The sequence below is a fragment of the Desmodus rotundus genome, chromosome 1, assembly GCF_022682495.2.
Source record: "Desmodus rotundus isolate HL8 chromosome 1, HLdesRot8A.1, whole genome shotgun sequence".
NCBI lineage: Eukaryota > Metazoa > Chordata > Mammalia > Chiroptera > Phyllostomidae > Desmodus > Desmodus rotundus.
Genome location: NC_071387.1, coordinates 49,494,623 through 49,520,465, shown reverse-complemented (window position 1 = coordinate 49,520,465; position 25,843 = coordinate 49,494,623). Strand labels below are relative to the sequence as shown.

The 25,843-nt window shown below is 40.9% G+C and overlaps 2 protein-coding genes and 1 pseudogene across 5 annotated transcripts in view; 1 reads left to right on the top strand and 2 right to left on the bottom strand.

The window, feature by feature from the left end:
* DOCK8 (dedicator of cytokinesis 8) overlaps nt 1-25,843 on the bottom strand; it is a 213,691-nt gene that overhangs the window by 85,927 nt on the left and 101,921 nt on the right. For all 4 annotated transcript variants that reach the window (XM_045191179.3, XM_024555137.4, XM_045191172.3 and 1 more), the window contains 5 exons: nt 24,838-24,918; nt 23,594-23,753; nt 20,903-21,039; nt 19,227-19,320; nt 18,075-18,237 (listed from right to left, as the gene is read on the bottom strand). In XM_045191179.3, the coding sequence (XP_045047114.2) occupies nt 18,075-18,237; nt 19,227-19,320; nt 20,903-21,039; nt 23,594-23,753; nt 24,838-24,918 (635 nt within the window). The remainder of the gene's footprint in view (nt 1-18,074; nt 18,238-19,226; nt 19,321-20,902; nt 21,040-23,593; nt 23,754-24,837; nt 24,919-25,843) is intronic.
* On the top strand, nt 646-5,970 carry LOC123479209 (angiopoietin-related protein 3). Its single transcript, XM_045191190.3, has 3 exons — nt 646-1,277; nt 3,921-4,031; nt 5,374-5,970. Exons 1-3 carry the CDS (start codon nt 801-803, stop codon nt 5,443-5,445), a joined length of 660 nt encoding a protein of 219 aa, XP_045047125.1. The 5' UTR covers nt 646-800; the 3' UTR covers nt 5,446-5,970.
* On the bottom strand, nt 10,968-12,266 carry LOC112299892 (peptidyl-prolyl cis-trans isomerase D pseudogene; annotated as a pseudogene).

The following is a 25,843-nucleotide window of genomic DNA, read 5'->3' as shown; positions in this document are numbered from 1 at the left end:
ACTCCCAGGGAGGTTAAATAACTTTGCCTAAACACTTTTTTAGGAGGATGCATTTCCCAAGAATCAATATATTTCTTAATGGAAAATATGTTAAGTGACATGTTTTGTTAAATCTGAAGGCTTTTAAAGACATGAATATAAAAAAATAATAATATTTTCTATTGGGAGGGAAGATATCTGCCTTCATGGGCCATAATCCATACAGCCTAAACCATCTAAAAGTAATTATTAATAAACTGATAAACAGGCTCATATATTTTATATGTGGTAAATTAAGGTCTCATATTAGCTAGAGAAAACCCTAAGAATTGTATCTAATGATTTTCGAGAGGATAGCCCATAACCAAAACAGGAATTACTTGGTATAGCAAATCATCGTGAAAGCTTCTCTGGTAACTACACGTCCAGTGCATATACAAGGCAGTTAGTATACGCTCATCTTCCCCCAGGAAAAATGGTTTTCTTCAGTCACATGCATCGCAACATAGAAGGGAACATTTGGTATTCGTCAACAGTGTTCTTTCCAGAGCTACTTCAGATGGCTTCTCTCGGTTATAAACTGTTTTGGAAACTCCAAATTCTTTCCAGTGATTCAGCAAAAGCCTCTTAACTAATTTAATTTATATCCTGCTATGATTTAGCAACTCCAGGAAGTCAGAGGTTAACTCGTGGGATTTAATCATTCTTAGATCAAATCGTTGACCAAACTGTTTCTGTTCTTTACTGTCTTGGGATAGTCTCCTATTTTCTTTGCTGAAAACAGGTTATCCCAAGGGACCTTGAAATCTTTCAAAGCCATAATGCAAAAAACATCAGTTTGGTTCCTCCTCAGTTTAGCCTGTTCTTTATCCAGTGCAAGGAAACAAAGAGAATGGCATGCTCCTCTCACTTATTCCCAAGATGACATCAATGTTCTCTCCCAGGGGCTTCTACAGCTTGGAATGGAGCTCAAGATGCAAGTGAGCTACAGCAAAAATCGCACTGGCCACCTCTTTAAACAACTGGACACTCTGAACACCTCTTTAGCTGAGCTTCTTACTCAAGTTAGCCAGCAGGAGAGGAAGGACGAAGACCTGGAGAGGAGAGCTGAGCAGCTTGACAAGAGGAATGAAGGCCTCCGTCAGCTGGTCGCTGAGCTCCAGCATCAGCTGGTTGCGGGGATGCAGTACAGAGAGAAATTCAGTGAGAGGCTGGAACTGCTGGAGCGGAAGATGGAGGATGCTGTGCTCCCCAAGGCAGATGGGCTCTCTCTGACACAGGTGATGGACGACATCATGGTGAGTAGATCATTACTGATCATTTTAGTCGACTATTATTTTATTGGAAATGAAATATTTTTTAATACTATTATCACTCTTTTAAATAGAAATACCATTCTCTTGCAAAATAGACCCCAAAGTAAGATCACAACAGGAGTTATTTCCGCTGTGAGAAAGCCTGGTCAAGAAGAGGGGTGGTGCAGATTAATCCCATGTGATGCAAATGCTTATTTATCTTCCATTGCTGGTAATGGCAACCTAAACCATGTTTTGAATAAAAAAAATTTGTGTCACTGGCTCCCAAGGAGTGGGTGGAGGAACACTCAGTCATGTCATAAAGCAAAAAGGTAGCTTTCTATTCTCTGACAACATTTTACTTGCAAAGCCTTGGGGTTCCCAACGAGAGCCAAAAGATTAAATGTAGTTGTTCAAAGTCAAACAATCCTTGGTGCTTCTTATGTCCCTCTTTGAAAGTGAGACCGAAGTGAATTAAATGGCTTGTACTCATTGCATCGTGTGGAGTGAACATTCAGAATATAAAAGGTTATCTATGACAGGGCTGTAAATATTCAAACACTGAATATGCATGAAGGGTCAGGGCTAGAAGATGATACGAGGAAATGAAAAGAGTAGATTTGACTTTGAAATGCAATTGGTATCAATTTTCGTTTTCTTTCTATTTTAGTACAGAAGCTGGAACAAGGCCCCAATATCAAATATATACTTTTCTAAAAAACAAAATAAAAAATTGCCATTTTGTGGCCTGTGGTATCTCCGCTGTCTTTTGAATATCAGTAATGCCCGTAATTTAAGCTGCTGTTATACCAGGGAAGATGGGCTTGTATGGAGAGCTGTGATTAGCGGCCCTTCCCAAATAGATAATGGGTGAAACAGTCCTTTAAAAAATTACAGAATGCTCTACAAATGTAAGGTGGACAAGTGAATTTCCTCACCTGTAATAAAAAGATTGGGATTAAATTTCAATTCAATGATCCCTGACAAGTGCTTTGCTGTAAACTGCAAAATATGACACAAAGGAGGATTATCTGCGTATCAGGACTATGTAGAACAGCTGAGCGAACTTTAAAATACAATTCTAAACACTCTGTGGGACTGTAAGATCTTAATATATGAGGGGAAACCAAAAAAACCATTTACTATCTTTGGAAGGGTGGGCCCCTTGTAGTACAGGCTTCCCTGGCTAGGTGAGTGTTCTAGGAAGCCATCTGTATCAGCGTACCAGTTGGTGCTGTTATGAGAAGCTGTGCTCAGTTTCCATGAATTTTTTTGAAGACTCTTTCAACGCACTTGCCCATTTTATGATGGGTGATTTTCCAGAGCCCCTGCCCACCCTGCACTGAGTGTTTAACAGTTTTTGACCACACCAACATGACCCCCGTGCTCTACCCTCCTTATTCACCCAATCTCACCCCAAGTGACTTTCTTTGTTTCCCCGGATGAAAAAAGTCCATAAAGGGAAACATTTTGGGAGGAAATGGGAGATGGGAGAGAAGAAACAAAAAATGGAAGAAGCATGAAAAGGCATCAAGATGACAAGTTCAAAAACTGCTTTGAGCAGTGGAAAAAATGCCTCAGTAGGTGTATTGCATCAAGTGGAGAGTGCTTTGAAGGTGACTGAAGTTTAAACATGTGAGAATACACACATGAGTTTCTATAAATAAATTCCGGGGTTTTGGGGGGGTCTCCCCTTGTGTGTTGCTTGGGGAATCCATCAGTGTCTCTGGGCGTCTCTCTCCACCTTTCCATCTCTTTCTGCCTCTGTCTCTGCATGCCTGCCTGTCTGCCTCTAATCTGTGATTGTGTCTCCCTCTGCCCCTCTGTCTGTCTACCTCAGTCTCTCTTTTTCTCAGATCTACCCTCTCCCCTCTCTCTCTCACTGCCCCTAAGACAATGACAAAATGCTTTTCCTGAGGGGACACTCCTCCAGGTGCATCTAGTCACTACAATCCATTTTGTTACAACTTTGCAAGTGTTTGACGAGTTCCTACTGGGAGCTGGGAGTGGGTTGTGAGCAAGGCCACATTTCTCTCAGGATGATCAACACAGAGCCTAAGATCTATGGACGGTTTGCGACCTCACAAAAATATCTGAAACGTCCAAAAATAATCAGCTCCAAAATCCAAAAAGTGAAAGCTCAAAACCAAAATTAATGAATTTTAAATTAAATGCTTAACAAATCCAACATTTTCACAATTAATTAACAACAACTCTACTGAATTTCACCTACAGATGAAAATCCCCCCCTCCAACTTTACAGACTGTTATAAAATTACACATAAAGTATTATAACAAATGAGGAAGTGGGTGCATCCTAATGTTTTAAATGGCATGGTCAGTGCTTTGGGGTTCAGGGAGGCCTTAAAATTTTCTTGGATATAGATACCAGAGAGGGAAAGGATAAAATCCCAAGAAATTGGTTTTTCTGCTTTATTAGTTTTCTTATAGCTTGAGACACAGTGATGGTTTTTAGCTGACCATGGGCAACATGCACAGGGTTGAGAAGGGCTAGGAAATTAGTACCTGGTTCTGTTGATACAACTGCGAAGACAGCTTTATACAGAGAAAGCGTGCCTACCTATTTTGGCGATTTCAAAGTAATTTCTTTTCCTTTCCTTGTGTTTTAAAATTCTCTTTCTCTAGCCCTCTGTGCAAAGACAGAACCAAAGAATTGATGAACTATTTGCTGAAGTGAAAATGCAGCAAAATCACCTGCACAAGCAAGATGCCCTCATTAAAAAACTCCGGGAAAAGGTTGGTGCCTCTTACTCCGTTCAATAATTTGTTGGCAGCAGACTTAGATTCCAACAGAACGAAATTGAAATGCCTCTTAATATCAACAACATCTTACACTTATTTGGTGTGTGTTACTCAAGGGTTGCAAAGAAAATTGCAAATCTAGATCTATTCTTTTAAGGTACTTAATGCAAAATGAGCAACTGAGGAGGTGGCTGTATTTATCATTCACATTGTCAGCCAGAAAAATTTACTTTAAATGTAATGGTAACAAATAGCCAACATTATTTAATTCTCACTATGTGTGGGCACTATTCTAATAGCAGCTAGGCGTACCTGCAGCAGATTCCACTATTAGCCCCATTAGGTAGACGATAGAACTGAGGTACAGAGAGGACGCATGACTTGCCCCAGGTGACGCAGCTAGCACAGCACATTCAAATCTGGGTGCTCAGAAGCTCACACTAGACCCAGTGCCCATAACCACTGCTATTTCTAAGAACAAGAGTAAACAGTATCTTTGGTCAACAACAGGATTCACCAGAACATTATTATAATGTGGTCTTCTATTGTATTATTTACAAGGGCAAAATAAAGTTTCCCCAAACTACATTTAAAAAAAAATGTTTGAAATAACACAGTTAAATTAAAAGATGAGAATAATTACTGTCCCTCGGTGTTAGATAGAAGTTTGGATGTTTTAAATACATCAACTGCAAATTAAGCTAGAAATCTTAGAGCTCCATATCTGGTATATTCTGGAATTACCTAGGATACCTGCAAACCAAATATGGCTGTGTATTTGAAGTGGGGGCATACACTGTAAATGCACACTTACAATGAGCTAAGATTTTGTTACTCAAAGAATGGTGGGGGCGGCGCTGCATCAGCACCAGTGGCACCTGGGGGCCAGTTAGGTAGGGTGCACCATTGACCTGCTGAACCAGAACCCGCCTTTTAACAACACTATGGGTGATTCAAATGCACGTTGAAGTTTGAGAAGCACTGATCCCTGGTTTGTTTTTAATTTGGTGGACATATGAATCTTCTGGTTTATTGTGTTTCCTTCTGTTTTCTTGGCTGCTAGGAAGCTCCAAGTCAAATTTGCAACTGGCTTTTTAAGGCATTGCCAAGGACCTGAAGATATATTCTGAGTATTAACCTTATCCAGGTTTAGATTGATTTCTCTCTCCTTCTTTTCCTTTTACCCAGAAATTTTATGCCTTGTTTTACAATCTGTATAAGCTGCCTTAGATACCTTTTAGAATGAGAAGGTTTATAAAGACATAACACTAGCCCTATCCTGTCTTGTCATTCCAGGGTCTAATGCCATGATTTATGTTTATTTCTAATACTTCAGGTTAAGTCAAAGCACAAACCCACAAAGGAATCAGTGAAAACTGGAAATGGAAAGAAATCCCTTGATGTGTAGGGTGAAGAGGACATTCCAACTTCAGAAAGCAGAGCAAGAAAAACGAAGCATGAGTCCTGCTCTGGGGCACAAGTCGGAGTCCACACAAGGCTGCCTGTCCTGGGAAAGGACACAAGATTAGAAGGAGGAACTGGGCGGGGGTGGGGGGTGGGGAGTCACAAGCAGCAGCTTGCCCCTTAGTAACCTCTGTGCTCAGTGGGCTAGGCTGCAATGTTTCGTGTAAATGCCGGTACTGTATTCTGAAAACTGGGGTCCTCTACCCCGCCCCTACAAAAAGCAAATGCAATTAAGTAGGCAGAGACTAAATGTTACCAAATTGTTTAGAAGCACTACAACAAAAGACTAAATATTCTCTCTCTCTCTAGTCATGTTATGGTTTAAAAAATGCACTCAAATGAGAGGGAGAAAAACAAATAGGAAGCCAGCAAACTCTCATATTGTACTTGTTTTTGCACCACTTTTAAAGGTTTTGAAGGGAAAAATAATTCATTCTTTCTCAATTGATGAACTACAATTTGAACATTAGATATGGTGTCTTTATATTGAACAGTTATTATTACTACTAATAATTTGTTTCAAACATGGACAAAAAGCTCACCTATCCTCTATTTGCAGAGTTCCTTTTCTCTCACATCAATTCCCATTAATCCTCTTAAGAAAGGAGCTTCCCTATGGAGAGACTAATATAGCAAGGAATTTAAGGAGGCCTCTTGCCAACAGCTAGTAAGGAACTAAGACCCTTAGCCCAACAGTCCAAAAGGAACTGAATCTTGTCAACAACCATGTGAGTGAGCTTGAAAGCAACTCCTCTTCTAGTTGACCCTTGGGGTCATCACAGCCTTGGCTGACATCTTGACTGTGGTCTTTTGAGTCAGAGGCACCCAGCTAAGCCACACCTGGGTAACCAATGGAAACTGAGAGATAATCATTGTTTGCTGTTTTAAGCTGCAAATGTTTTTGTTACACAGCAAGAAATAACTAATACATTTAAAAATTATATGTCAGGTAGTCAGTGAGAGCTGGACATGCAATTTCCTTTAAATATGACTTTACCTTGTAAAATTTCTTCCTCTTAGCTGATTCTCAAGGTTATTCTCCTGGACTAAGGAATACAATATAATGACTACCTATAGAACAACAGTCTTAATGTCAAAAATAGCCTCTTTGGAGTCAATCCAATCTGCAACTAAGTATAAAAACTGAGAACTTTAAAAAACATAAATAAATAATTTGGGAGGTTCTATTTTGATTCTACTAACCAAATTAACTAACACCTTCTAAAGAGGCTGTGACAGATAAAAGTCATAAAAGAATGCTAAAGAGTACCTCCCACAAACATCCTTTCTTCTCCCTAAAACAACAAATTTAATGAAAGCCTCCCCAAGTGAAGACAAAGCATACATTTCAATATTTGGTTTTGTAAAAGAACAAAAACTCAAGTTTACAGATTTCGTTTTGATGCCAGATCTTGACAGGGCTGCATGTTTTAAAAGATCACCAGTCAGAATTGTCACATGGCTGACTGATTGAACCAACCTGGCATTCTTTTAAGGGATAGAGGGAGTACGTTTCTCCCTCTATCCCTTCAGCTTCGCAAATAGTTTCCTAAAACAAATCTGCCAGCTAACAAAAACACATACACATACAGAAAGTTTCCAACTTTGGCTGTTGTGGAAGATGACTTTTGTTTTCCTCTTGGTGTGGGGTAGAGCCTTTATTAGCCTTCTACCCATTAAAAAACAGCCAATGAATAACCAATATTATTCATTAATATGCTTGCTTGACCGTTCCTGATGTTTAAATATTGTTCGCTGCTTTGCTGTGGGTTGGAGAAGGAAGTACTGGAATTAGAAGAAACAGCAGGCTTACTAAGAATAAATTGTCCTGATGCCCCCACTACCTCTAGAAACATATACCTGCTTCGGGGACTTGATGAGAGAGAAGTCTTGTCTGGGTTTTGGAGGTGGTTTCAAAATATTGTAGGGAAGGGGGCTGGGGAGCACAATTGTTATCAGTGTGCTTTTTCACAAACTATGGACAGACCATTAATTTGATGTTTGATCTCAACAAAAAAGGAAGCAGCCATTGATCAAGCCTCCACCCATGGGTTGGGCGGTTATTAGAGTGGAAGAAAACCTGTCTGAGGAAAATGAATCACCTCCCTTCTCTCTTCCTCACCCCAGTAAGAATAAATCACTCATGGTACGAAAGAATTACAGTAGCATCTGAGTGTCCTGGATGGTGTGTACATCGGCAGCCTTTGGCTCAACATCTGTGAAATAAAAAGTTTTGCAACCAGGAAACATAAAGGCCAAGGATGCAAGAAGAGAACAGAACTCTGAGCTTGAGACAAGCCAAGGTTAAGGAGCACAGGGAGCTCTCTGCCAAGGTGGGCGGAGGGGAGGCCAAGTTCTCACCTTGACAACAGTGGGAGTGAAGGGAAGGACAAGTAAGCTCAGAAGATGTATCAGAGGGGGAGAAATAGAATAAAATTAATCAAAGAAGAATTCCTATGTTCCTGCTCTGGGAGGCAAATTTACCCAATTCTTATCTGGAAAAGAGTCAGAATTCTAAGGTGTCTGAGTTTGACTCCTTTTTCATCTTCTGAAAAGTGAGACACAGTTTATATATTTGTGCATGTCATCTTTGAGGACATTAACTGGCACCTTGATATAACAGAAATCTAAATCTATTAATAAGATAAAGAAACTGGTCTGCTTCCTATCTGTGAACCCCTGGAGGGAATTCTGATAGGAAAGAAAACACGGTGGCCCATGGCGAGTGGACTGATACAAAAGGAAACACAGGCTTGGTTTTAAAAACTGTAACTAACTCTAGGAAAAGATGATAAATAATGTTCTTATTGCAAAATATATAATTTTTAGCATAGAGGTCTTATAAAACTCATTTAAATTAGCCAATAGTTTGAGTTCCTCTAATTTTATCCTTATTAAACAATAATATTTATATTTCCACTTGGTTGCATGAATCTCAGTTTACATTTTGAAGATTTTCAAACAAAGAACATAAAACAAATGAGGCGGAACCAGACAGTTTTGGAAACTGTATAACCTTTCTGGTATTTAGGCCAGTGGATATATGAAATTCATTTTCAATTGTAAAAACAATACACGATATCCAATTGATTCACCATGGTTTTTAAAAAAATTACCTTATTACATTGTCAAAACTTAGTCCTTCCCTACTCATAGTTCTCTCTTACTCTGTGAAGTGAGACCAGAATGCATTGCCTCCACCCAAACCCACTTTTCCCCTGGGAAGACGGTGGCAGTGACACAGCACATAGTATTTCTCCCAGAGCATTCTGACTTCTGCTGAGATGGGCCAAGGGCAGCCTGCCTGAGGCCTCGAAACCACAGGACACCCACTGACAGCTGTTAAAATGCCTCTGCTCCAGAGGCGGCCAAACTCTTCGGCCAAACTCTTCGCAGGGGGAGCGGGTAAATGCTGAGCTTTGGGCCGCCCAGAAAGTACACAGGAGAGGCAGACCTAAAAACGAAAAACCAGAAAAGTAGAGAAGATATCCCCCTCCCACCAAATGGTAAAAGAAATAAGAGGGAACGATTATCCGGGGGATAGCTCATCAGAAGACAAGCTACTTCAACGAACTAATTTTAAAATAATAATTGAAAAACTAACAAAAGCACAGAAATCAAAGAAAGAAGGCTTTTTCGGCTTTAGGAGGCTTCTTCTAATCTAAGCAAACTATTCATCATCGTAACCAAACACAAGCCCAGATTTGCCTTACTTTCATCACCACTTATATTGCTTCTGCCCTCAACCAACCCCAAACCCATGGAAAAACAGGATATTTCATGAACCTTCATGCTGAATTCTATGTAAAGAATCTATGAATAAAATGACATTTGCCATCATTAAGTGGACAGAGCAGATTTTTTTTAGGACAGTTGTTTATAGGCAGTAATACTAAAGCACAGTGGACTCAAAATGAATGAGTGTAACGTAGGGTCATGACTTGTGGCAACAGTGACATAAATGTACCCAGAACCGAGTTAACACTATTGCAGTTCTGTGTATGAGTCAGGATCGGTCAATGTGTATACAGTGAACGACCCCCTCCCCCAGAAATGAGATTTAACTCTCTGTCTACACCACAGGATACAGACCCCCACTGTATCTTCCAAAAAGTTCCAGCTTCCTAAGGTCATGACTTTACTAATGAAAGAAAGCAGAAGCTGACAAGTGAAAATAAAATCCTTTGCAAAAAATGAAAACAGTGCTCTCTTGAGATACCGAAACAGTTTTTGGTGATTTTTTTTTTAGTGCAAAAAAAAAGCAAAGAAATAAAATGTGTTTTGCTTCAATAAAATCACAACTCTCTTTGTAGCAGGAAAGAGCAAATTGTGCCTGAATCTAGAAAGTGAACAAATTGTGCCCCCCAGTGGCTGAAAGGATAACTTTGCAAAACCCGCAATTGTTAACTAAGTAATCTTAAGTATCAGGCTTATCCTGAATTTTTCATTTTTCCAGAAAAAAAAAAAAAGGAGGACGACTGAGTTTTGGAGCAGGGTATCAGGAAAGCGGGGGCTGAGCTCCTGATTGTACTGGTATTATTGAGACCAACTTGCCACAACGAAGTTGAGTACAGAGACTTAATGACCTGGGTAATTCAGGCAACAGGAATCACTTTGCCTTTGTCTCCGTTACTTGGCTAATTCAAAAGATTTGATTTTGCCTGGGCTGCACTGCTGTTCTTAAATTAAGTATTTGTTCATAATAAGTTTCATGTTCCACAAGCAACTACTTGCTAAGCTTGGTAAAAAACCAAGGACTGGGCTGCAGGGCTTACACTTAAGGCAGAGTTCTTTAAAGGGTGAAAAGCAGGAATTTATCCAACAAATATGCTTGCATATGTGTGAAAGACTATCAGATTTTTCATTGTAACTTCATTTGTAATACCGAAAATGGGCAACATATAATGATGTAGACGCTCGTCATTAGAGGGTTGAATGCATCGTGGCACATCATACAATGAGATCCAGTGCAGCTGTTAAAAAAAAGCAGGAGGCAGTTCTATGCGTTCCTATAAACCACTCTCCATGCTACAGTGACCAGTGAAAAATCAAGGTTCAGAGTAGTGTGGTGACTGCGCCGCATGTGCCTGGAACGGAAACCTGCAGGGCTATGTCAGCTGCGCATACACAGGCTGTTTCTGGAAGGACGCACAAGAAACGGACTTTTTTAAATGGCTGTTTCCAGTCATCAAAAATAGGATTCAACTGTGGAATTTATGTCATTTTTTTTCCATCTGTTTTGTTCATTAATATTTCTCCAGTGTTTAGAATAAGGCCTGGCACATTGTATGCACTGAATAATATTTGTGGAATAAATAAATAAGTAAAATCAAATATTCAAATATGTATCATTATTTGTATGTGTATATATATATACACATATATATAATCTTCAAGGAGGAGACTTGCAGGAGGTCAAGAATGGGAGAATTTTCACTCAGTGTTTTTTTTTATTTTTTAGTTTGTAACACTTTTATTAAGAGTGAACAGATATCAGTAATTTCTGAACTGTAAACAATGGGAACTAAACTATCAAAGGAAATACATTAAGGAACATATACATTAGACAAAACCCCCTCAATTTTCTTACTGTCTTTATACATCAATGTGTAATATTTAAGTATAACTGAATCCCTTATTAAGCAAATGCTTTTGCATATGCTGCCTTCTCTTTTCCTTTCTGTGCCTTTATCTTTTGTTTGACTTCCAGCAATTCTGCCTGGATGGCTTTATCTTCTGATGTATCTCCTAAGCTTTCTTAAGATCAGCCAATGCTGATCTTCTTTTAACCCTTCTTTTAACCCTTGCCATCCTTGAGCTCTACAGTACAGTGCTTTGGTATTTGATGGGTCCACTTCAAGAGCCACCACACTGTCAGTTGCTCCCTGCCAATTTGACATCGCCAGTTTACAAGCACCAATACTCAGCATGCAGCTTAAAGCTACAGGTTGCAGCTTCAATCTATCTAAGTAGATAGAAGTTACAGCCTTTGAACCTTCCATGTATCTTAAAACCTCTGAGTACTTTTTAATGGCCATCTTCTAGTTCTGGGATTTTAAAAAAGTACTTCCAATGTTTTTTAAGTCTTCCGTTATTAATACTATTTTATCTAGGTGTTTTAAATCTATATCTGCATCCTTGGGGAAATCTGGATGCCTGCCGCCTGAACCATCTTCTGGGAATATTCCCCGATCATCCCCTTCCTTCAATTCTCCGCATTCTTCAATAATGCACAATTTGGCAGGCTTTTCAACTTTCACTTCTACATTTTTCAGAATTCTTGCCGCACCCATTCCTTTAATTACTTGGCCAAATACCCCATGTTTCCCATCCAAATGAGGAGTCGGAACCATGGTGATAAAGAACTGAGAGCCATTTGTATTGCTGCCTGCGTTTGCCCTGCCCATGCCCAGTAAACCCTGCTGGTCATGCTTATAGTAGAAATTCTCATCTTCAAGTTTCTCACCATAAATACTTTCTCCACCTGTCCCGATCTGATTTGAGAAGTCTCCATCCTGAATCATAAATTTCTTAATAATTCCATGGAATGGGCATCCTTTGAAATGGAGAGGTTTCCCAGTGGTGGGTCCAATGCCTTTTTCTCCTGTACACATTACACGAAACTTTTCTGCAGTTTTGGGTACAATATCTGCAAACAATTCTAAGACAATTCGACCAACTTGCTCGCCTCCAATGTCCATGTCAAAGAAGACTCGGGAGCTAACTGGGGTTGGAGGGCTTAGCTTTGGGGGACAGGTATTACATTTTGACTTGCAGATGCGTTTGAAAACAGGTTCGGAGCACCTCGTGGCCACCTGGTAGCTCACACTCTGTTTTGTATGTGATAAATTTAAACCATTAGAATCAGCTACCTAATCCAAAATAAACTTCAAACAACTAAAGAAACAAATAAGAATGGGGAGTTATTATTTTGATAATTATTTAAGTAAGGCATTGCTTTCATAGTGATTCAGACCAGGGTTAAACACTCCAGAAATGACCAATGTTCATTAGCAACGACACTGGAGTACTTACAGCACCTGAGGGGCAATACTCCATACAAAACTGTCCTCGTGTGGAGCGGTTTCCTGCTGTGGTATAGATTCCTGATAGACAAGTACTTGCTCTTGGCCAATCCATCTCACCTGGTCTCCCTGCACACGCTGGGACTGCTTCCCAAGTCAGGTGGATGATGCTGCACAGCCCTCTGGGACTGCTTCCCAAGTCAGGTGGATGATGCTGCACAGCCCTCTGGGACTGCTTCCCAAGTTAGGTGGATGATGCTGCACAGCCCTCTGGGACTGCTTCCCAAGTCAGGTGGATGATGCTGCACAGCCCTCGCCCTTGAGTTTCCAGTAGCTGAAGTCACTGTGAACCTTTGTGTGACTCCATAGATTAGAAGATTTATTTGAAAGGGACTCCATAAAAGGGAGGGGGAAACTTTGATTCTTAAAGGAGGCCCAAGGCCCTGGGCCAGACTTCCGGAATGGGAGTCCCAGGTAGGTAAGTCTCCAAGAGGGACATTTGTATTTTTATGAAGCTCCACAACAGACTCAGAGGCACAACCACCTTTGCTCCACCCCACCCCACCCCCTCACCCACAGCAGTGAGAAGATCCAGTCTGGACACACAGCCAACTGGGCTCCGATGGGGAGTCCATTTCCTTTGACAAAATAAAGTCCCTCTCAAGGACAGCTTCCATTCCCTATGCCCCAACTCCTTCCTAACCACTTCATCCAGAATTATTTCTGGTTCATTCTCTTCCTTAGAAACCCTATTCTTTCAATTACAACTTGCAAGCATTCATTCAAGATCAGCTTGTACATTTATTCTATGCCATTCTTTTTTGCCCCTGCATGACGCCAGGCTGGTAGTAGTCCTTAAATCTCCACTGTGATGTGGGAGGCACCTCTATTAGACCAGTTATCAGGCAAGCTTTGAGAAGATCTGAGAACATTCAGCTGAATATGAGGAAGCCTGAAAACAGCTAATTATCCACCAAAGAAATCACGTTCTAACCGATAGGCCTGTTCTCCACAGCAAGTCTGTGATCATTGGTTAAAGAGACCTCAGAGGCTCTTGGGGGCTGGAATGAGAAATGAAAACATACTTTATGTGGTTTCCCCTAATGTAACCACCAGTTAAAGGGATGGAAAGGAGCTTAACGAGCTCATTACAACCTCAGCCCCTGTGAACTCTGTACATGCCCCCAGTGGCAGCCATAGGATAAAATGCTTTTCAAGGTCTTACTAGGCCTTGGCCCCAGCCTGTGCTGTTTTCATTCTGCCCCCACCAGAAGGCAGCTGGAGTCTCCATTACCACCTGCTGGGCTGAATGGAAAATAAGTCCAAACGTGTTCCTGGGCTAACAACTAGTGTTTTCTTAATCTGGGTGTGCAGAAAGGGATGCTAAATTCAGATGTGGGTGATCCTACTTATCAACCTAATTTTTCCAGCTGTTCTGCTCTACTTATAGAATTCCTGTCCTCTGTGATTTCGCAAAAGCTCCTGCCTGGGTTTGTTTCAGGGAACACTGGTCTGGTTCCATGCCTGTAACCCATCAAGGTGGCACACGGCATGGCAGAGGGGCCCCTGGTCTGGGAGAGGCTGGCCATTCCTGGGATGAGCACTTCTGGATCTAGAAGTTCACTTTTTCCCTTAGAGAAGGTGCTTGTTTTATCAGTGACTAGCCATCACTGGTGCAGGGGATGTTTCTGAGTCCAGCATAGTTCTCCTGTAACTGATCTAGATTGCTCCTTAAAGCAATAAGAACAAGGCCAGCATCCACAGAGGACATAACATGAATGGTTCCCATTGTGGTACAACACGGTGACCATGACTGAGGGCACCAGAAGGGGGGGCAATCAAAGGAGGCACCTGAAGAGGTAGGAGAATGGGGAGACTGAGAGAAGGCAGTTTCACCCTATCCTAAGCCAATTTTGTTTGAGGTTCCATGGGAGCTGCTCCTTTAAGAGAGATAAAAGTAACCTGAATTCTACTCCATAGGTGTTAAATTGAAATTTCACCCATATTAGAATCCTATAATGTGTGACTCTGGCCACCACTCACACTTAAGGCAAGACGACATCTGCCATTAGATCCATAATAATTCCCCCCACCCAAGGGAGCTCTGCACTTTATGTGAAAAGTACACAAATTTGAACTTTGAATCCTGGCTTTGTCATTGAAGACAACCCTTCCTCAGCCTAACAGGTATATTCTCCATAACTTCCAGAAAATCCAATTTTTGTTAGTCAAATCATATTTTATATTCATTAGGTGAATCCTCTATCAAAAAAGAATTATTCATGGATTTATCTGCTCTGTAAATCTTAATTTTCATTTGTTTGATTTCCTGAAAGGGATATAGCTGTGAGCAGGATTGGAGTCCTAGAAACAGCAACGTCAACGGGGCCAGTTACCCTACTTACTAACCCCTTAGAAGGACGTCCACAATTCACCTCAGTCGAAGGAAAACTTTCCTAAATGAAATGGGAACTGCTGTCCTTACTGGAATAACACTCTTGGGAGAGATAAGGCATTAGGCCATATCTAATATCGATACCACAATTTAGAGACCTTTGCTTGAAAAGAGACTTTGATTTGCAGGCAGGAGGGGGTAGAAAAGCCATGAGATTTTAAGTTTTTTGAGGTACAGGGAGATGGCAAAGGCAAAACGAGCCAACCCACCTATCTGGCCGGAGGAGGTTCAGACCTGACCTGAGCTTCACATGTCCGCTCTGTGAAATGGTGGTGGGGGTGCAGGGAGAGGGAGAATTACCTAAGATTGGTTACTGTCAAGACCAACCTAAACAAAACCACCACAAATCATGTGAGGCCTGGAGAAGAAATATTAAAAATTTAACAACAGCACGGGAGATTTAGACAAGATGCTCTCCAAACTCCTTGAAGTTTTCAGGTAGTAAGATTCTGAACCAAGTTCACTGTAACTCTTGTTCCTTAAACAAGGGTTGAAATATGGTCTGGCTGGGAGCCAATAGAAGATACTATCGCCAAACTGGAGGAAAGTGTTTTCTTCTGTCATTCCCAAGGGTGGCAACCTAGTTCTTAACAGGTGGCTTTGGCAGTTTTATAGGGTACAGAACAGCTTAAAGAATATTCACTTTGCCCTCGTGGGTCCATTTCTCATGAAGCCATGTTGGATCCAGAGTGATCCTTCCAGGCTTGCTCTCCCCAGCACGCCTGCGTTTCTGCGCCATCTGGCGCGCTAATGCGTTCTGAGTCCCGCTGTGATGTAATTAAGGGTAACGTTTGCAGCGAGGAGTAGAGTTGTAAATGCTTCCCATGGGTGATTAAATGTTGAGGGGAAGTTAAATAACTGTAGGATTCATTTAGTGAAAGCTTATTCCAATTCCACAAGCACTTTTTTTCCCCAATTATAGGATAGGATTTCTAAAGATACAAACACAGCACCCATAAACAAACATTTTTATGCCTTCATCTCCCTCTAGGGAATGAGAGCTGAAACAACTCTGTCCTAGGTATGTTTATTTATCTAGGAGGGGGACCTGGGTTTAGTTTATGTTTAAGGATTGAGAATGGAAAACGGAGAGCTGCTTCAGCAAGGATTGAATGGGGGAGATGGGACTTCACCAGCACTGAAAGGAAGAGCATCACTTCTCACTGTGTGGATGGCTGTTTGTATTTCTCACCGCAGTTTTTGACCTCAGTGAGCCACCACGCACTTCTCCTACCTCAGTCTCAATTTTGTGCATCTGGAAATGCAGAGGTGGGTGTGTTTGGGTTGGGTGAGTTCTGAAAGTTTTTGTGTTTCAGTCCCATACACACATAGACCCTACTGGAAAGTGTGGGTGAGGGTCTGGGGGAATCACAACTCTCTTACACTGCTGGAAGCATTGCAAACTGGTACAATTTTGGAAAAAAGTGGCAGTATAAATAAAACTTAAAATGTCTACCACTTGTGACCCAATGATTACACTTTTAGACATATTCCTTAGGAAAACACAAATAGGCCTAGAGACAAAGACAGAAATTCTCACTGGACAGTGTTTGTAAGAGCCCCACATGGGAAAAACACATAAATGTCTACCAGTTAAAAAAATAATAAAATGAATAATATCTCTTTACACAAAGGAATACCATACAGAAGTTGAAAAGGATGACAAAGCTCTATAAAAATCAATATTAATATTTCTAAAATACAAACTGTCAAGTAATTCCTATTATTAAATTTCTAAAAATCTAAGTAACTACAAAGGATAATAACTGTAACTAAGTGTAACACATTGAATCAATAAAATTCATGAGTCCACAGTAATACTCAAACAAAAAAGAAAAAAATCAATACTGTTAGATGAAAAGCACAGTATAACACATAGAGTGTGCAGCCACTTATGGACACTTAAAATGAACATAAAGCCCTGCCCAGTGTGGCTCAGTTGGTTGAAAGGTCTCCGGTTCGATTCCTGGTCAGGGCACCTGCCTAGTTGTGGCCTTGTCCCCAGTCAAGGAGCGCACAAGAGGCAACCCATGAATGTTTCTCTCTCATATTGATGTTCCTCTCTCTATCTCTCTCCCTAATTCTCTCTCAAATAAGTAAATAAATAATGAATATTCTTAATTAAATACATAATAGTTCTTAAAAAAAGGAATATGAAAATGATACCAGTGGGTGATCACAGGTACATATATGTGTCCCCGCACATGCGTGTGAAACAGGGGAAAAGGGAAGACGGGACACGCACAGGCTCATCACTGATGTTCTGCAGGCAAGGCAGAAGTCTGTGACTAGCGGCTGGGGACAAAGTGGGCTGCAACTTAGTACAATTGTACACACGCAGTGTCGTTTCCGGATGGTGGAGAAAAGGTGACGGTTACAGCATTCTTCTCTGCATTAAAAAAATCTTCTTAAAAGCAATGGCTTTGGCAGATGTGTGTTGACGAGTTCCCTCCCAGCCCCAAGTAAAGGGCCTCGAAGAAACAGAGGCAGCCTAACCTTTCGGTCTTTACTGTCCAGCTCCATGCTGTCCAATGGTGGCCACCAGCCGCTCACAGCTACTCCACTTGACATTCAAATTAACTAAAGTTAAATAAAACTAAAATTTCAGTTCCTCCATTGCCCTAGCTACATTTCAAATGCTTAATAGTCGCACGCGGCTAGTAGCTATTATATTGGGCAGTACACATATAGAACATTTCTATCATTGCTACAAATTTTATTGGACACAGCTGGTCTCAAGGTAAAATCCCATCTTATAGATACCAAGAACATTTTTGGTCATATTGTTCTCTCCCTAGTACATTCTGATGCACATAACAAAGCCAAGGTAACGATTAGGAGGATTTTTTTCATTTCTCAAAGGAATATACCTGCTATAATCCGAAATTCTAGTTATGACTGAAGTAACACTTTCTTGTTAAAGAAAATTAGACAGCCATTTTTAGAAAGCAATCTACCAATTATCTATACTTAGGTAAACATCATTTCTCCCCAAAACATAGTAGGAAGGTAGATCGAAGGATGATGAAGACATTATGCAAACAAAACTGTGAATTTGGGTTCAATGGTTTCCCAAGAGCCGTTGCTTCTTACCTGTACACAGTGTGAGGGACGTACACCTCCCGTATTGGAAATTCCAAAATCTCTTTGTGTGGACGTGACCGGTTTTCAGGGAAGGGTTTCACTGGCAGTAGGTCAGGAGTCAGACAACAACTGATTACCTCTGGAGCTAGAGAAATCTCCAGTCTGAGCAAGCCTAAAGAGAGAAAATAGGACTGCTGTAGTAAAGACATTGTGTTACAAAGGAATCAAGAAGGATCACTGGAGCCTATTTCTCTTATGAAAATAAGGATGAGTTGTGGGAGTGTGGGAGTTTTGCAATTCCCAGCTAATTTCCTGTAGCTGGATAAAAAGCAGGTCATGACAACTTTTGAGATTTAGTTTCTAGAAACTAAAAAGGAAGAAACTGTAGAATGGGTAGAAATCGATGAGAGGATTTTTAAATTTCCTTGCAGAACTATCACACTATAATAGTACATATGTAAGTAAATATTGGTGGTTTTGGTGGTTTTCGAACTGGGTTCTCTGGGACCCCGGGGTGCTGCAGAAGTGCCTCAGAGGCTATAAAGCAGAGGATAAGGCAGGTGTCTCACCTTCCATCAATGCATCTCCTTTCATTTTTCTTTTCTATTAAGAGTTCCATATAATATTTTATATGATGAAGAAGGCTCTTCTGTTCAATTATATGATTCGCTGAGAAACCAGATCTAAAGTATGGTTTTTTTTACAGAATCAAGCCTTTATTTTTTTCTTTCTTTCTTTTTTATCCTCACCTGAGAACATGCTTATTGATTTTAGAGAGAGGAGAAGGGAGGGAGAGAGAGGGAGAGAAACATCAATGCCAGAGAGAAGCTTTGATTGGTTGCCTCTCGTACACGCCCCAACCAGGGATCAAACATAGGCATGTGTCCTGACCAGGAATTGAACTGGCAACCTGTCAGTTTACAGGACAATGCTCCAACCAACTGAGCCACACTGGCCAGGGCAGAATCAATCCTTTAATAGAATAGAAAATATTAATAGAGTTTCCAGAAAAGTAGACCAACTCCTACTCAATTCCTAGTGTAAAATCCCACATTTTATTTGGTACACATAATTTTATAAATTGTAGCATTAGACAAATAATGTGTCTAATTATAAATGGCTTTGGCACAGCTTAAGAGGATAAAGACAAGTGATCCACACCTGGAATTGACTTGACTCTTCTCTGTAAGGATGAAGATCTCTTGTAGTCAGCTAAAAACTTGAATAAGTCTTCATCACTAAGGCGATCTCCCTCCTGCCAAGAAAGAAATAAGGGTTAGTGTAGACATACCATTGCCTCCTGGGGTAGGGGCCAATGATTTAAGGGAAGATTTTCATCTTTAAATTTCATTTTAACATGCCTTTCATAGAAACTAGGGTTATGGGCAATGCCGAAGTCATTTAGTTCAACCTCTTGTCCAATGCTCCTCCTCTCCTACTCCTGGACGTGCTGTCCCTCAGCCTCTCGTCACTCCTTTTGGGGATGGGGCTTCCAATGTGTTCTAAGGAAGTCTGTTTGACCATTAGAAATCTCAGCCCAAAGCATCTCCCCCTATAACTGAAGCTCACTGATGCTTGTTTTGCTCCCTGGAATGATACAGATTAAGTTTACTTCCTTCTTCAAAGATTTGAAGATGGGAAAAGCATCTTTCTATTTTCTCCTATCCTCATTTTTTTTCACATTTGTCTTGGCTAAGAAGGCTAAGCATGAATACTATGCTCTATGTGCCTACACGGGACAGGCTCTCTACCAAGGGGTCCACGGACAAGAGCTCTAACCCTCGCAACAGCCTGGTAAGGTAGGAAGGTAGGTGTATCTTATTCCTGAGCACAGACAAGAAAACTCAGACTTAGTTAGGTCAAGTACTTTGTCCTCCCTCCCCACCAAGTTAATACAATTGGAAATATACCTGGAATATAAACCCTTTCAGTCCCATGCCATTACGTGGCATGGTACGTAGACCCCTCAATCTCCCTTCTGCATTTCAGATTATTAACACAATCCCTTGAAATGCCCCATGAAGACTGACTGTGCTAAGGAAAGTTTTCTAAGACAGAGTCAAACAAAGTCTAAAGTGGGGGTTCTTTTGGTAGAAAAAATACACACAATATAAAATTTGCCGTCTTAACCATTTCTGAGTGTCCAGTTCCATGGTGTTAAGTACATTTACACTGTTGTGCAACAAATCTCCAGAGCTTTCATCTTGCAAACTGAAACTCTGTACCCTTTAACCAACAACTGCCCATTCACCCCTTCCTGCAGCCCCTGGCAACCATCATTCTACTTTCTGCCTCCGTGAATTTGATTACTCTCAGGAAATTTTTTGTTTGTTAAGTCTCAGTGTTTACTGAGCTTACAAAGAGCACCATCTGCAATGGGCACCTTCTCTGAGCAAGCAGGGCAGCCCTGCAAAGTGCACATGGAATAGTGGTGAGAAGGTCAACAGCCAGGCCAGGAAACCCTGAGACCCAGGGGAACAATGTTTCAGCCAGACCTTTTTCAGGCTGCTTTCCTAGTTGAATAAATGGATCATGAGAGTTGTTCAGATAGGAGAATTTGCATTGATGGGAGCGAATCCCTCTCTCAATTAGAAGAGCTAACACTCGTTGAGCATTTGCTGTATCCCAGGCATTCTGGGAAGAGCTTTACTTGCCTCATGTCATTGAATCCTCCTTAAAACCCCATGAAGCAGGCACCACAATCCTTGCTTTGTAGATAATGAAATTTAGGCTTAGTGAGGTTAACCAACTTGTTCTCTTACTCACTACCCCTTTGGGCTCCAAAAGCTATGACATTATGGGCACAGACACAGACGTATTGTAACATGGAGAGATACCTGCTTGTAAAAGCTGCTTATGGTCATGGTGGTGGTCTTGTAGTTGGATCCAGCCCCATTTTCCTCCAAGGAGAGGGCTCTTTCAGAAAGCCTTCTAGATTGGGACAAGGTTCTCCGTTCACCCACAGAGCCTCTTCCTTTAAGCAAAACAGTTGTCATTCTAAAGTTTGCCCTTCTGTTTCAACACCCAGAAGTTATTAACTTTACCATATACAAGGTCTGTCCAGAAAATGTCCAACCATTTTTAATATAATGAGAACAGTTTGCATGACATCAATGTAACCTGGCAGCCAAGGACAGTGGACTGGAATGTGTATGTTTGAACAATGATCACTTCACTGTACTAGTCAGTGGGAGCAGTAGATGCCATTGAGTGAGCGTGTGTGCTGTGTGGCTGCCGCATGCAAAATGACTGAGTGAGTACAGCAATGAATCTGCATCCAATATTGCATTAAGCTTGAACATTCCTCCGTGGAAACTATTCAGATGATTCAGAAGGCTGTAGGTGATTGGCAGCTTCACCATGAAAATGTGCCTGCTCAAATATCACATCTTGTACAGAGTTTTATGCAAAACATAACATCACCCAGGTGACTCCGCCCCACTACAGCCCAGATTTGGTGCCCTGTAACTTATGGCTTTTCTTAAATCTAAAATCACCTTTGACAAGGAAGAGATTTCAGAACATCGATCAGATTCAGGAAAATACGACAGGGTAGCTGAGGTGATTGGGAGAACTGTGTGAGGTCCCAACATGCCTGCTTTGAAGGGGACTGAGGCATCACTGTCCTGTGTACAGTGTTTCTTGTATCTTGTACCTTCTTCAACAAATGTCTCTATTTTTCATAGTACATGGCTGGATACTTTCTGGACAGACCTTGTACATGTTTAAAGTTGCTGAACAAAAACTCTGAACGTGGCCATTTTAGTTGTGAATAAAAATTTCCCTCCACTGAACCCTACCTTTCTTAGACCCCTGGGGAGCCCCTACCACCCGCCCCCCACCCCCGACCAGAGTGGGAAAGCTCTGAGCAGCGGCAGTCCCCTTCCTCATAGAGGCTGGGCCAGATGCCACCCAGCAGGAGTCCTGAACTGCAGCCAGAACGGGGTGTGCACATAAGCTTTATTTAGTCAACAGTGTTTGTTTTTGTTTTATTTTTACATTTCATTCCATTGGGAGAGGCATGTTCTCAAATGCCCTTAAAGGCATTTGAGATTGTGACCCAAACATGCTAGGGTCAGCCCGAGTAAATTCTGGATCCCAGCTTTCTTCTGCTCTTGCTGTGTGGACCAGGCAGGCAGCAGACCTCACTGACCTGCCTAATGGGGGTTGGAACGCTGACTCACACCCAAACCTGGGCTGGACCCTAATACTCTGTTTAGTTGTTTCTTATCCCCTTTTGAGACTTAGGTGAGGATTTTGTTGCTTTTCTACTGCAAAACTCAGGGGATCTGTTGTGAATAGTCAAATTGCTTAGAACTCTAATATTGCCAACCCTGTCTTTGAATATTCTCTTATACCAAATTCTTGCTATGATGCTGAATTAGAACTTCGTGCTACTACGGCCCATCTAAACTTTCCCTACTGCCTATTTTGGCTGCTTCTTAAGAATCAGCCTCTGTAATCAGGTTAATCATCCTTGACCCAGAGATTAATAAGCCTCAGTAAACCCTACACCTGAATCTGCGGATTCATCTCATTTATGGCATCCTCTGGGCTTTATGCATAACTCTTTCGAATAAGGCTACCTGGATCTACACAGAGGTTGGCGTTTAAAAAATCGTGGCGTGAAGGTCAGGATGCACTGAAGTTAGGTTTTTTATTGATAAATCAGAAAAAAAAGCCAGGATTTTTGACTGGTAATTATGCTGCAATAACTCCAGAATAGCAGCAGCAATGACCAAATAGCCTTTCCTCTACCCCTCTGCTACAGGCAACATTTCAGAGGTGGCAGAGCAAGGGAATGCACGAGACATGTCACGAGAAATGTGACTCTAGCCTTAAATATTTGTTGGATCCAGAGACATTTAGGAAAAATAGAGACTCTGCCACAAGTAGGGGTGGGTATACTTGAAAATTCTATAACCCTCTTGAACAGTTTCAGATCCACCCTGTTTTAAAAACTAATGACTTGGATCAAGGGTGAGGTGATGAAAAAGAAACATGTTAAATAAATTGGAAAGGCAACTAAATATTCTTTTGGCATCCCCTTTTTCATTGCAGTTGGCCAAGTAAACTTTAAGGGACTGGAAAATCTGCTGAGAAACCTGAGTTTTGCTTTTTGAAACCTCCGTGACTATGGTTCTTCTTATGTTTTGGAGCCAATCATGGTGCCTTTGTTTAACATACTATAGATGGTTATAATATTTTCTTGTTATTTTCAAGAATTTTACTTTTAAGAACAGCTGGATACTTAAAATTAAGTTTTTAAAGTATCTGGCCAAAAAATTCCAACCACAAATCTTACTATAAGGGCATTTAAACTCCACAAACATTCATGATAATTTGGGGAAATTATTGTCTAATTATGTATTTGTAATCCATCCACAAGAGTGTTTTAACCCATTAATCTCTTTCTTCTTTCTCACTTCCCACACCTTACTGTACCCCAAGCCCCACTAATAAGCAGTTGACCTCAGAGGTGGTACATTGGGGAGCCCAAGACTTCCCACTGCAGCTGAAAATCTTACCAACCACGGACTCCGCGTCGGTTACCTCCCTGTCCAGGGTGGAGACATTGAAGAAGCTCGCTATGCTTATGGGAGCCCAGGCAAAGGGCATGCGGTACTTCCCCAAACGCTGGCAGAAGGATTCGGCTTGATGCTTTAGTTTTTCAATCTTGTCTTTACTCTAGAAGAAAATGGAAAGAGACAAGCAGAAACAAACGATAGGGCACCAGCATCCAGTCAGCTGCCCTGCCATGGATATGACAGGCGTTCCCAATCCCTACCCTGCTGATCAGAAAGAGTGAATAGGCAGAAAAATAAAACGACCTAGGTCAGAAGTCTAACTAATAAGGAAATACGGATTGGAAAAGGAGGAGTTTAAAGAAAGACTACATTTGACTATTAAATATACCTTCAGCTAAAAAAAGTCCAAGGCTTATTATAGAAGCTGAACAACAATGGGCAGTTTCAGGGGCTAGTTACATGGCTTGAATTTGCATGAGGATCTTGGTATAAAACGTTTTATATGTCATCTACCAAGCTCTCGTGAGAAACTGTTTTTTCAAAAGTTGCCTTGGAAAACTCCAGAAAGATCTATAAATGTTCCTAATAAGTTCCTTACTAAGTTGACAACAGTTCCCAGGTGTTTTTCTAAGTTTAGAATAAAAGGTAGATTTTTTTTAAATGTTGTGAGCTCAATAAATATTGTTTGAAGTTTATGAGTCTGTAGTGGTGCTGATTAGTCAAGTCTTAGTCCGGAAACGCCATGCCTTCAAAATCATACTGGGCGCTGAGAAGAGATGTCCTTTCCATAGGTTCAGTACCTACGCTGTACTAATGAATTTATGAGGTACGGTAATCTCAGCCAGTTTCCAAACATCCGAACCAGAAAGGACGGTGGCCCACGCTGCTGAGAAGCCAGAAGAGCTCAGGCTCTGTCTGGTCTCACAGAGTCTCCGTGGCGCTCCCAAGGAGCTGGGCCAGAGCCCCAGAGCCAAGGCAACAGGGAGTGGCTTTGCCCTGGTTAAGTTTTACAATTAGACATTAGTGCATATATCATCATTTGCTGAGTTCAGTAATTTATTTCTTTAAAAAGTTGTCATTAGTAACCAGTTTCTCTTCTTTCTTTGGTTCAAATACAATGTATCAGTACTTCATATGGGAATATATTATTGACTAAACCCCATTAAACTATATTGTGGAACACTTCTGAAAAATATCTGCTTATTCTAAGATGCCACCATTTAGCAATACTCAAAACATCATACCTTCCCACCATCACTTTCTTTGATGACCATGTAGGGTTCTGCACAGTCTCCAATCTCTCCCTGCTGGAGAACCTTTTCAATCTACCAACAAAAACAATATTAGAACAACATACATAAATTATATCCGTGTAACAGAATCCATGCAACTATCAAAACTAGGTTTCGTTACAACATTTGTTGATATGGGAATAATACGTCTGTGATTTATTTTTTATTTAGAAAATTAGTATAAAAAGTACTATATAGTTTTGTAAAAAGATCATAAAAGCACATTGAAAAGATGATAGTAGATAAACAGCAAATGTTAATAGTTATCTTTATATGATGGTATTATGTACTGCTTATTTTATTTCTGTTGCTTATGTGTACTTTCTGTTTTTAAACAATAAACTTGTACTATACCTACAATAAGAATACAATAAAAATTATTTTATAAAACAAAACCCAAAAGACATATGTAGGAAGTGAAAAGCTCATTTTCTTTATTATTACTTACAGTGTAAAACAGAGATATGACCTCTGTAAAAGTCAGGTTGGGGACTCAAACCTTCCACAAAATGAATAAATGAACAGAATAAATCGTCTGTAATTGTCTCCCTTGTACTTCCTATTAGGGCTGCTTCTCTGGATTTAATGGGCTTGCACAGAAACCGAAAGCAGTGGGACAGTACAGCTTTTTACTCTGCTGACTGGATGGCAATATGAAAATGCTACCCTTTGCTCCATTCGGGGTGAGGGGTTGCGGGGGAGGGAGGCTGGTTCAATGCCTGGCATGTCTGTTTTTAAAGCTTTATACCAGATTTACTCTCATCCTCACTCTCCATCCCTCAGTTGAGAAACAGAAGCTTTAAGGCTGAAATGCCCCGTTAAAGCAGTATCACATGCAATACTAAACAAGGTAACCCCACCGAAAATGCAGTTAATATCCTCGTGTCCAGCCTGACAATAAGAATAAGAAGGGAGGCTCTCTTTACTGTATGTCAACCTCTTGGACAAATGTGCTAAC

Coding starts and splice junctions, on each gene's coding strand:
- LOC123479209 (XM_045191190.3), top strand. CDS start 801: ATGCAAAAAACATCAGTTTGGTTCCTCCTCAGTTTAGCCTGTTCTTTA. Junction 1,278..3,920: donor AGGTGATGGACGACATCATG/GTGAGTAGATCA, acceptor CTCTTTCTCTAG/CCCTCTGTGCAAAGACAGAA. Junction 4,032..5,373: donor TTAAAAAACTCCGGGAAAAG/GTTGGTGCCTCT, acceptor CTAATACTTCAG/GTTAAGTCAAAGCACAAACC.